Raw genomic sequence first — 12,572 nt, forward strand, 5'->3', positions numbered from 1 at the left:
TGATACACTGTGTTAGGAGTGGGACATCATGATGAGCATAGGATCTTTATAGAAGGGATACGGAACTCTGCTGACTTCTGGTTGGGGGGGGGGGGGAGGGGGGGCCAGCAATACAAACCTGAAAACTGACTTGGACTCTTCAAAAACTCCACTTTAGGCAGGAGTTACATCCACAGGGATTACTTCAACTCAGAATGATGTTTACTTCCAGTTGTTCTGTGAATAACTTTGGGTCCTGTTTGTCTGCAGCAGAACTGAGGAAAACAGGACTTCTGCTATCTGCTAAATAGGCTACACAGAAATCATTTTTAATCTCTTCTGCTTGAATAACATTCAAGGAGAATGTTATTGCTCCTTCCTCCAGAAGGAGGCTTGGACCACTTACAGGTGCTGTGCCTTTCATTCTCACTACACTGCAGTTAGCCCTGTGCTAGCAGTGTGCAGTAGCAATCTGGAATGATTTAAGGCAAATTAATATAGAGTATGATACCGCAGCGGTGTATAAACCTGCAGTAGGGATTTATTAAACTGTAACTTAGCTGGAGCTAGCGATGTCTGTGGAGTTTCAGCAAGTGCATCTGAGCCTTCATGATGCTTTAACATCCACAACTTTCTATGAGCGCTTCCTCTTGCTAGCACAGTATGTTTACAAAAGTGTTACTGCTGCATGGGAAGCTTGGATCAAACCAAGAGTGACTTCAGCTCGAGCTGCTTTCAAAACCAAGATAAGTCAAATAGGAAAGTAATCTTATTTCAGAATAAGTGCTCATTTATGCAGATTATATTTTGTCAGTTCAAGTTGCAGCAAAGCTTAAAACTTCCCTGAGGAAAAAGAAATCCCCAAAAGAAATACCGCTTGCATCTGTGACTTCATACATCCTCCTTGCATGTGGTAAGTCAGCCACCCAATTTTGCCCCCACACAATGACCAATACTGCTATAACTGAACAAATCTGGGAAGGGCAGCCAGGTGAAAGTGTGATCTGGAGAGCTACACTTTGCCCATGTTTTGTTACTTGCAATTTTTCTTTGTGCTTTGCACTTCTATTCTGTTGTGCATAGCCACTACATGCTGTTACAAGCTCTGTTTTTTTTTTCTCCAGCGTGGTGCCATGTCCTAATGATGGAAGAAATGAGCCTTGCCTTCCTTGTTTGTGGTGCTCTTTAGGATTCCTCAGCATGTAATGTGCTTGCTAGTGGGCTGTGGTTCTAACTTGCCAGGGTTTTAAGTCCCAAATCATGAGACTCTATTTCGCTCTATTTTTTTTTATTTTTATTCTTCCACCTTTCCACCTCTGTGATGGAGCACTCAGCTGCTGTTTGCGAGCAGCTGCTCTGTTTCCCTGCCTGCCTGGAGCCCTATCCAGACAGCTGCCCTGGGGGACAGCCAAGGTGGCCAGAGCAGTGACCAGCTTTGTTAAAAAGTAACGAGATTGGGAAAGAGAGGAGCGAGTGGGAAAATCTGTGACCTGGAATAAGTTGTACAGCACACTGCTAATGAGTGCTGCAGGGGCACTGAGTGAACTATGTGCCCGATTAATGGTATGTGTTCTATGCACCTAATATGATGAGACTCCCTTGTTGACTTGGTGAAAGCTGTTAGTCGTGACGTGATACTGAAAGCCTCTGGGAAAGGAAATATTGCTGACAGTGGCAAAAAGCTCACATTCGTGTCTCATGGAAACTTAAATATGCGTAAGTGTAGTTTCAGCGTCTGCTCTCTGCATGACTCATTCAGAGAGAGAGGGCCAGGTGTGGCTCTGAACAGGCCTGTGGTGTGCAGCATGACTCTTTATTTTTTACAGACATCTTTCTTGTGGATGGTAGAACATTGTATTTGACCATGTATGTCTGTTGTTTTACGAGTGTATTTTTCCAGAGATGACTGCAGTGTTTGCTTTATGCTTCTACCTCTGAGTGCTTGCAGATCAGGAAGGAGCAATTCAATGTGCTTGAAGCTATATGATAGGTTTATGATATGTCAGGATTTCAGATTTTGCCCAACTTAATATTTCTTTTCTTTGTGTTCCAGAAAAAAGCATGGCATACAATTAAAACCATGGTTAATTTACCAGTGATTAGCCCCTTCAAGAAACGCTACTCTTGGGTGCAGCTGGCTGGGCATACAGGTGAGATGAGTATCTTCAATGTTTCTGTCTCTGAAATGTGGTGTGGGATCATTTCCACTGACTGAGTCGCTGATGTTACTTCCTTAGCTGGAAGCATTACTGTCCTTGCCTTTGTGCACCCAAGCCTTGACAAGGACAGGTTTTCTGGTACCAACCCCAAACTCTTGGCATGAACGTAAGCCCTTGAGAGGAAAGCAAATATGGTGACAGTTGATTTGGTGGCCAGGTGTTTGCATAGTGAGGATTGTTGGTATTCATTATATGCATGCAATGCACATAGCAACTCAATCAGCTATTTCTGTGTCAGTAGAAGTTAGTCAGTGTGCTCCTGATATAGGATTACTTTCATCGATAAGCTTAAAACAAACAAACAGCAACAAGAAAAAAAAAAAAACCAAACAGAAAAGAACACCAATAAGGAGAAGTCATCAGGTTTGCTTCTCTTACGCTTCATTTAATTCTTATGCAGCCCTTGTTCCCTATGTGCAAGCGTAGGGTTTATTAGTACACACGTGGGCAGGCTCCTACGCTGCATCGTGCTTTAATGCAGCACTCGAATCAGCTCTTTGTGTGTTAATGCATTAATGTAATGCACTTCAAAGCTGCACAGAGAGATTTATTTAGTCCTAGAAATGGAGTAGCTGCATTTGTGTAGTGGTGTACTGACCTGTATCACCCAGTGCCAAGATGACCCTGTCTTACTGTAGTTTCTATCACAGTGTGTCTGGCGTTGGCTTGATCTGTGTGGAGTGTTGCACTGAACGTGTGTGTAATTGTAACCCTTCTGAGTGCTTGTGTAGGATGAAGAAGAGGGCGGAGAGGTTACCAGAGATAATTAGGAGAGATACCATTTCTGTTTGCTTTTGATAGTTTTCTGTGGTTGCGTTTAGTCCATCATTTTTGCAGCTGTTCTTCTATGATATGACAAGTTTTTTCTAAACTATAACTTGTGCCATTGTCAGCCTAGCCCTTGTAATGAGCCAGTGCCAGCTCCAGAATTTGTCAGCAAGGAAACAGTTTGCAATGGCTGAAAGATCCCGCTGCAATAGAAGTACAGTGCTAGGCACAGGTTTAATGAAGCTCCTACTTTAGGGCCTATTTTCTGTTGTGAAGATTAAATAAAGAGTACCTGTGAATGAAACATGTACTTTTCTCAGATGTTATTGGCAGGCTGCAAATTCCACAGCTGGAGAGTAATGACTGCTTATCTTGGCCTATGCACACTCTTTCATTTGTACTGGATACCGTTCAGGCCCGTGGCTGTGAAAACAATTGTGCTGCAGGCTGTACCTGCAGATTAGCAGGGCTCCCCAGGGCAGGCACAGTACCTGGGTGTGCCTGCATGTGCAGTCACAGACTGTGCGTGGGGAAAGGGCAGTGCTTGGCTTTGTGTTTGCTGATGGACTGCGCTGCCTTGGGATGTACACACTCAGCAGGTACACCATACGTGAGGATTAAGGCCAAAGCCAACGCTGACAGTCTTACGCAGCTTTAAAAGAACCCTTCAGAGCAAAGGAAGCATGGCTTGTGGTTTCTTCTTGTACATTTTAGTAAGTATAGTAATGTTTAATATACTCACAAAGAGTTTGGTGTGGATAAAAAAAATGAGCTGGAGCAGCTGCATTCCTTAAAGCTATAAATTCCAGTGTGGGAATGTATCCAAATGGATTTTCACTGCCAACAGCTGTGTTTGCCCTGGGCGTTTTATTTTGATGAGAGGCATGTTATCTTTTCTCATTTGGGGAAAATCTTTGTGGTATCATGCTGCTGAGGTAGGTGAGGCTGGAGTAGTGGGGGGAAGGTGCTTTCCCCTTTGCAGGTGAGGCTTTTCAGCATATCTTTGATTTTCTTTCCAGGGAGTTTCAAGGCAGCTGATAGTGGTAAGATTCTCAAACGCTTCTCAGAGAATGAAAAGGAATGTTTTGAGCGACTGATGAAAGATCCACTACGATCCTGCGTCCCTTGCTTCCATGGTGTGGTGGAGAGAGATGGAGAGACCTACATTCAGCTGGATGACTTGCTTACAGATTTTGAAGGGCCATGTGTGATGGACTGTAAGATGGGGATCAGGTGAGATGTGAAAGAGAACATGTTTTCTAACCTAAATGCATTTGTAGGAGGCAAGGGGAGGGATAATATGGTCGTGCTGTGTGTGTTGGAGGAGCTTGGTAACAGTTTGGGAGCCTTGGGATTCAGTCCAGACAATTGGTTTGACATTTGCCTTGGGCAGCCTAAGGAGTCTGTGTCCCATTGGTGCCCAGTTGTACGTGGGTTCTGGAAACTGAGTGACCCGTAGACTAAACGTGACCCCCCTCAAGATGTTTTCGGTGGTGATTGGGACAAAGTTTCTCTGCAATGGCCTGAAAAAACATGGAGAGAAAGTTACACGATTCGCTCTCTGCCAGTTCATTTAATCTTTGCCTATGCAGTGATTCATTAAAACCCTATGAAGTGTAAAATTCCCTTCTCCAAGTGTGAATGGCTGAATACCAATAGAAAAGCCAATTTCTAAAGCTTGAATGAGTCTTCAGTGATATTGATCTTCCCTGTGGAGAAGTGTTGACTGTCTGCCCAGGACTGACTTTTCCCCATTCTGACATCTGTGTGATGTTATTCACCTTATTCTTCAGCTTCTCACTTTCTTTTCTTTTTCCATTTTCCATGTCTTCTGTATGATTTAGGAGAAAACCTCAAATAAGTTATCTAAGCATAACAAATACATACAGAATCTGTTGAAGGCCTCAAGTAACAATACAGAAAGGTAGAAACTGTTATAGTAATCCTTTGGGTGCCAGGTGCTTGGTTGGGTGCAACTCAGGTGCTTGTTACTGCAATAAATGGAATATGCAATTTATGGGAGTGAGACAAGCCTTTTAAAATAGGCGGAGAATCTTAAGTGAATTGTCTGCTAAATCAGAGTAGAAATCTGCTATGCCCAGAAGAAAGAGGAGAAGGATTGGCAGCAGTACATGTTGTGTTCACAGTAGTTGACGCTTAGAGAACGAGTGACAGCATTTCTTAAACAACAGTCCAGCTTGTTTTGCAGCGTGATTAAGAATTAAGGATGTACACTCCAGGCACCTGACAAAGTGAAACTTGTGGAGAGGGACAAGTTTTAGGATCCAGTGAAATGCAGAGACAATGGATACTGCCTTTTTAGTGGCTACCAAGATGGAGAGAGAAGAGCAAAGCGCAGAAGTGTTGTCTTCCCTTTCTTAGTTACTTCTTCTGGTTTGGAGCTACAGTTCCTCAGATAACATGCTCTAGTTCATTACTATTTGAAGATTTATGTCTTTTACTCTCTAAAACATTATATGAAACCGTATTTGCTTTTTGAGGCCTGAAAAAATGCATAAGTGAAGTTTTTCTCAAGGAGAGAGTAGCCATTAAGACTTCAGCAGGCCCCTTTGCTTTTGATTTCAATGCAAGTGATCTCTCTTAACTGTCCTCTGAAAGTACATTTGTATGTCCTGGCAGAATAGGAACTCAGCTTTCTCTCATTCTTGTAAGCAGGACATAAGAATAACGTGTAATTGTAAGGCAAAGGTATGGTTAAAACAAGAAGTGAATGAGGCAAATCTTGATTCCTGCTATAGTTTCACTAAGTAAGCGTGTGTGGTCGTTAGTCTGTGCTTTGCATTTGCCATGTGCAAAACTGAGGTAATGATAATACTTTCCTGGCCAACTGAAATTGTAAAAATAAAGTTGGGAAGTTCCTGCAGTTTGTTGGAATGTGATATCTTTGCAGGACATACCTGGAAGAAGAGCTGACTAAAGCCCGTGAGAAGCCAAAGCTGCGTAAAGACATGTACAAGAAAATGATTGAAGTGGATCCTCTTGCTCCCACAGCTGAAGAGAATGCTCAACATGCTGTCACCAAGCCCCGATACATGCAGTGGAGGGAAACAATCAGCTCTAGTGCCAACCTGGGCTTTAGGATTGAAGGGATTAAGGTAATAGTTCTGCTTCTGCCTGTTCAATTTAAACTGAACTTTGATTTGTTAATTAATCAAAATGCTAGCATGCATCACTAACCAGGTTTTCTAATGGATTATGTGAAAATGCATTAATTATATCCACGAAGTTCAATGTATTGTTGCTTTAAAGCATCAGTTGTTGTAACAGTTGGGTCAAGTATGTTAAGTGCCAAATGCATATCAGCCATGCTCAGTTCAACCACAGAGATACTGCAGGAAGAAAGCAAGAAGGTTCAGAGCATAGATACAGTGAAAATATAAGGAGGAATGAAGAACTGATGAAATAGCTGCCTCTCCCCTCCACTTTCATTTGTTTATTTATTTATTTATTTATTTGTTTATACCCTGTTATATTCCATTTAAATCACAGAAAAGAGTTTTTGTTCCAGTTATGCTTATTTGCAAGGCAAGTTAAAAGCATTAGAATCACAGAGTCACCAAGGCTGGAAAAGACTTCCAAGGTCATCCAGTCCAACCGTCCACCTACTGCCAATATTTCCCACTAAATCATGTCCCTCAGTACAACATCCAAATGTTTCTTGAACACCTGCAGGGTCGGTGACTCCACCACCTCCCTGGGCAGCCCATTCCAGTGCCTGACCACTCTTTCAGAAAAGTAGTATTTCCTAACATCCAACCTGAATCTCCCCTGGTGCAACTTGAGGCTGTTTCCTCTAGTTCTAATCACTATTTACACGCTGGCCCCCATTTAGCTATGTATTGTCAGGTTAGAGGAAACATCTTTTACTTCTAGGAATATGACAGTATCCAGTATAGATGAAGCTGGAATAAAGCCCAAAAATACAATGATAAAACCTGTCAATCAGCAAAACCCTTCTGCTGTTCTTGATGGATGAGTTGTGTCCCTATGTCGTTTCTAGGATAGTACTTTACAGCCTCTGAAGAATCTTTGCAATTTTCTTTCCTATCCATTTATTGCTTGTATTTCTTGTGCCTCATGGCAGAATCAGTTACCTATCCAGAAACCGTTAGGATCTACACTTAGAGTATCACCAACTTCGCTAACTCAAATGCTAAGGCTCCAGGGTGACCTGATAGCGACCTTCCAGTACCTAAAGGGGGCCTACAGGAAAGCTGGGGAGGGACTTTTTATAAGGGCATGTAGTGACAGAATGAGGGGAAATGGCTTTAAATTGGAAGAGGGTAGATTTAGGCTAGATATTGGGAAGAAATTATTTACCATGAGAATGGTGAGACACTGGCACAGGTTGCCCAGTGAGGTTGTAGATGTCCCTTCCCTGAATGCCAGACCGGATGGGGCTTTGAGCAACCTGGCCTGCAGCGGGGGTTGTAACTATGTGACCTTAAGGATTGCTTTTAACCCCAACCATTCTATGATTCTATCACTGGCTCTGTCACAGATCAAATTAGTTTAAATTAGTTTGCTTGGGTTTTGATAATTGTGTACCTGTAGCAGCATAGCGCTGGTGAGGGCAGCCCAAACATCCTGCACCCTGTGTGAGTACTTGGTAGCTGAAGTCGGTAATGGGGGGTCTGAAGAGGTTTGTAGGCTTAGTTACCCTGTGTGATTTCAGGATGTTCATCAGAGCACAGTTGTGCCTTTTGTCAGCATATATACTTAAGTATATTTTGATGCTTTAAATTATTATTTGGATTTTGCATCTGCTTTGTAGTTCTAGCACATAGGAAAAAGAAAGGAATCAAAGAAGGTGATTCACATGAACAGAGGCTCTTTAACCATTCCAATCTTCTCCACTTCCACGTGTTGTCTTTTCCCTTCCTTGTTCACAGATCCTCCTGCTGTGCTACAGGAACTAGTCCTTCCAGCTCATGCTGTGTTTGGCCCCCTGTATGCTGTGCCACCCACTCCTGGCTGGTAGACAGGCATTCTCATGCAGGAACTGTCTGGGTGGTAGATGGTCTGCCTCTAATCCTGCCAGCATACTTTCTGTCTTACCCTTCAGCCGTATAATGATATTATCCAAGTTACCTGTTTCATTCCTATGCCTCTTTAAGTCCTTGAATGCTCTCTCTAATTGAATCAGAAACCCAGATGATCTCAAGACTTTTTGTGTATGTTCTTGGGAATATCTGAAGTCAGTATAGAAGACTTACGGATTTGTGTTGAGTCCTGAAGAGTGACTGAGCTAGAGGAGCTCCAGTAAAACCTCCTGGCTTGTTCTTTGTGATTTGGCTGGTTGTCAGAGGTGGGAAGGAGCAGTATGGCACACCGACTGCATGATATTTCCCTCTGCTGAGACAGTGCTGTAACTGTGCAAAAAAGTACGCAAATAATCCTTTTTTAAAACACAAGAAATGCTGTGGAGTACTCCAGTGTGCTTCCTATTCTTCTATCTTTCTATGCTGTTATGGGGGATGTAGGCAGGCATTATTCTTCCATTTTTCTATATGGAAAAGGGGTGGCAGTTTTTCAAGTAATACAGCTAATCAGTGTTCCTCCAGACTGCTTCACTGTAGCCGAACTCTAAGTCCCATTTTGTATATTTGCAGGGGAGCAATGCCACACTTCACAAGTCCCCGTTTTGAGAGTAAAGCCTATGAGGATCGGTGATGTCAGCAAGTTGTTGGGGGGGGGGAAAAGAGTTGTTTTTTTGCCCCAAGTACCCTGATAACTCCAGGAATTAGGTCAGCAGATATTGGGTTTGGTCATTCAAAAATATTCCTGCTTTGTGACTGCTGGAGTGAGGAACAGAAATAAAGTGAATTCATAGAATTTCTTTTGTGAAAGGGCTCAATATAAATGAGGTTCAGCCCCCCTCCTGAAGGGACTGTCTGCAGTCTTGGCCTTGCAAACGTCATCTCTTCAACACTAAGCTAATGGTTCTGCAGAGTTATGCATGAGAATCAGGGCTTCACATTTCCCATTCTGTCAGTGAATCTTTCTGCGATTTCAGAAGTTACTTTACTTTGGTACCGTTCTGTTAGCTGTCCTTTGGGATAGCCATTTTCCCAGCAGATTTGACTCAGAAGTCTCTGTTAAATCCATTTAGGTCACAACCTTAACCCAGAACCCTTTAAGGGGACTCTGCAGAGTAATCTGAACAAGACCATGCAGGTTAAGATAGGCAGCAATATTTTAGTGCTCTGCTGCCACCTGTGTCACTGTCCCATCTAGTGAGAAGTGCTGCAAGTGCTCCACAGGCTGCACCATGCAACGGACTGCTGTGCTGTGCAGGAACTGACAAAAATGTGACCTCGGGGAGCAAGAAGGGCAAGCGCCTTCTGGGGATCAGGTACACTCAGAGCTGTTGCAAGGACCTGCTACAGAATACGAGGGATGGTGCAGTTCAAAGCCTGGACTGTTGTTTACAGCAAAAAAAGACAGGCAGCAGTTGTGTTTCGTGTCAACCGCTGCAAAGGAATAAAATCGTAAGTGTATTTCTAAATAAGAAGGATACAAGCCACTAGCATGTCTCGATTTAAAGAAAAGAAAAAAAAACAGAGAAAACAGCAGCTTTTACAGACTTTGTTGTCGGCTTTAGGGCATGGGGAGAGATTGTTTTTAAAACAACCTTACTCCAGAGAAGAGGTAGAAGGCGTCAGACCGAACTCCAGATTTCTGTCTGCCGTTGAGTTTTATCGTATCTTGGATCAGCTGGCTCCTCACTGTCATTGCCTGCCTGCTGCTGCCTTTGCATAACTTACGCAGCTCAGCAGGCTGATGTGCCACGCTGGTATCTGGCCTGCGGCCTTGGGACAAAATTGTGTTTATTCTCCTAAAACGTCTGGGTGGTGGGAGGTTCTTCAGCATGGTTTTGCCCTTCAGTTACTTCATTGCGTGACAGATCTGAAAATTCAATACTATTGCATTTTTTAATGTATGCTGTAAGGACTCTGGTTCTGCTGTGAAATAAAAAGCATTGCGCCTTCTGAGAGCAGAGCAGAATTTAACTAGTTCTGGTGCAGTGACAATGTGTTGAAGGGAATGTATTTTGATGACCTGTTAATTTCATCCTGTAAAGGAATAATGGAGATGAGGGATTTCACTGGACTGTTACAATGGAGAGAAATGTAGTTTGATACCTTGCAGGCTTTTGGTAGAAACAGGTGACCTACTGCAAAAATGGCTGTATTTTGCATGCCTGTCCTAAAAGCTTTTGCTTGTGTCTTTTCACACGAGGGATGTTCTTGGAGAGGTGCAGTCTGTGTTCACAGACGTCTCAGATCCATGCACTGCTCTTAGTTACTTGTAGCCTCACAAGCACGAACCGGCTGTTAGCAATGCACAAAAAGATTTTATCATTTTCAGGAGCGGGGTACTTCTGTATTCAGTTGTATTGTTAGCATAAAAGTACTGTGAGTTTCTCCTGGCTGCTACAAGCATGCTCACACTGTCATTTGCCAGAATTTATACACCTACTTTGTCACTGCTAGCATTTGGATCACTGCAAATCTTGAGTTGTTCTTGCCTGGAACTCGCTTTCTGTTTGGTGGCTTCTAGGTTATGTTAACATAAAGGTCTTTAGGGAATGGAGAGTCTTTACTACAATTCTTTTGTTTCCTTGTTTAAAAAGAAAGCCAACAAAAAACTAAACAGGAAGAAAAAGAAGAAAAACTGGTACAATTGGGTTTGAAACCATCCCCTTCTGCCCCTTCCACTGTCAGGGTTTGGCTACGTAGGGCTTGTTAAGAAGACAGCTAAACAGGTCTCTGTGGTTTGCCTCATTGAACCTTTGCACTGCTACTACTGAGATGTGAGGAAAACCTTTCTGCAGGCTGGTAATATCATGAGGTTTGGGGTTGTTTGTTTGGTTTTGTTTTTTAACTACACTCAACAGGATATAAAGTGTCATTTCAAGTTATCCTATCAGCTTTTCTTTATTTTCCACCTCTTGCTTGAAACGAGGTTTATCTCCTCTCTTCCTGTTTGACTACTTACTTTCATCTGGTTAGCAAGAGCTGAGCTGCTGATGGTTCAAGGACATTGGCTGATGAGAGGAGTGACGCGTGGTATAAATTGTGTTTTTGTGCAGAAAGCAGATGGAACATGCAACACAAACTTCAAAACTACAAAGACACAAGAGCAAGTTCTCCAAGTTTTTGTGGAATTCATTGAGGGCAACACAACTATTCTGGTGAGTCTGAACTCTTTGTGTTCACTGATCTGTGACCCGTTCAACTTACTTGAGGGCCATACTTCCTCTGGTACAAGAAAGATGGATTTAACTGCCAAGGAAGAACAGGTTTGGACCACTGAGCAGGTGGGCTGGACATGAAGACTTACTGGGCAGTGAGTAGTGGTTGGCTGAGACCTGTTCTGGCAGCTGTTGCCGTAAGTTCCTCAGGTTTCCCATAGCCTGAGAGCTAGCCAAAAATCAAACTTGTGACTTGCCACCAGTCTCCACCATAAGTGTAAGATGTATCAGAAGGATGACGATTTATGAGCAAGGATTGTGTTGGCAGAAAACTTGTGATTAGGGAATTTGTTCTAGAGAGAAGAAAAACAGAGCATGTGAACGGGAAGTGAGATTGGTGGCTGGCTCTGCTTGTGTGTGAGGCTTGCCTCAGAGAGCAATTCCTGTGCGCTACTTCATGGTTTTTCAGAGGAAGCACAGCAGGTGTGTGGTAGATGTCATAACATGTCTCTATCGTCTTCAGAACTTCAAAGGCTGCCATAGTATTTTGTTGCAGTACAGAAGCCATTATGAGGAAAGATTAAGCACCCAGGAGCAGCGTGCTTGGTAATACAGGACAGCATTAAAAATGGATACTAGAGCTTTATGTGTTGATTTTCCTCCCCTTATATGTTTGGAGCTTCCTTGTCTCTCTAACACCAACTCATTCTCTTTCCACTGTGGTGAACTGAAAGATTCTTCATTGCTTGAAACTTCTATTTTCATTGGAAAAAAATATAAAAAAGAGGGAAAAATAAAAGAAGCATTTAGCATTTGGCTGCAGAGCAGACTACATTATTGCATCCAGACAGATAAGTATGCTTGGTGTAATGCATGTAGCAGAGGAACTCAATTCTTTTGCAGTGAAAGCCTGTTGAAGTGTATTTTCAGATTGACTTTCAAATGATGGCTCTGTTTGGAAAGACTTCTAATCTAAAACCAACTCTTTGTTATGTTGGTTCTTGTAAGCAGAATATCTTCCTTCATTCTCTGCCTGTTTCTGTTTTCTTTTTTCTGTCGTCACCCTCCAGAAAAAATACCTCAAGCGTCTGCAGGAAATTCATATCGTTCTTGAATCCTCAGACTTCTTCAAGCGACATGAGGTGAGCAGTGAGTATAATGCTGTGTGAAGGTGTAGTTTAGTTCTGCTTCTTTTAGTCATTCACATGTACTACAGAATTGCCTGCTCTATTATTAGAAAGGAGTTTGTGGTAGAAGAAAACAGTACAGGTAACACAAAGCCTTCATCACAAGGATACAGGAATAACAGATCTTTAAGAATAATGGATCCTCTCATCTTTATAACATACCAACACATTGAGCCCTGGGCCACTGTCGAGAGTAGTTTA

The 12,572-nt window shown here is 42.7% G+C and overlaps 1 protein-coding gene across 1 annotated transcript in view; it reads left to right on the forward strand.

Annotated features, from left to right (window-relative positions):
- The window catches only part of ITPKA (inositol-trisphosphate 3-kinase A), a gene marked incomplete at both ends in the record, with an annotated part of 33,659 nt that overhangs the window by 20,250 nt on the left and 837 nt on the right, over positions 1 to 12,572 (forward strand). Inside the window, 5 exons of the mRNA XM_079536844.1 lie at positions 2,033 to 2,129; positions 3,986 to 4,199; positions 5,878 to 6,082; positions 11,083 to 11,184; positions 12,255 to 12,326. Of these exons, the coding sequence (XP_079392970.1) occupies positions 2,033 to 2,129; positions 3,986 to 4,199; positions 5,878 to 6,082; positions 11,083 to 11,184; positions 12,255 to 12,326 (690 nt within the window). The remainder of the gene's footprint in view (positions 1 to 2,032; positions 2,130 to 3,985; positions 4,200 to 5,877; positions 6,083 to 11,082; positions 11,185 to 12,254; positions 12,327 to 12,572) is intronic.

This window comes from Tetrao urogallus (assembly GCF_951394365.1).
Source record: "Tetrao urogallus genome assembly, chromosome: 6".
NCBI classification, from domain to species: Eukaryota; Metazoa; Chordata; class Aves; order Galliformes; family Phasianidae; genus Tetrao; species Tetrao urogallus.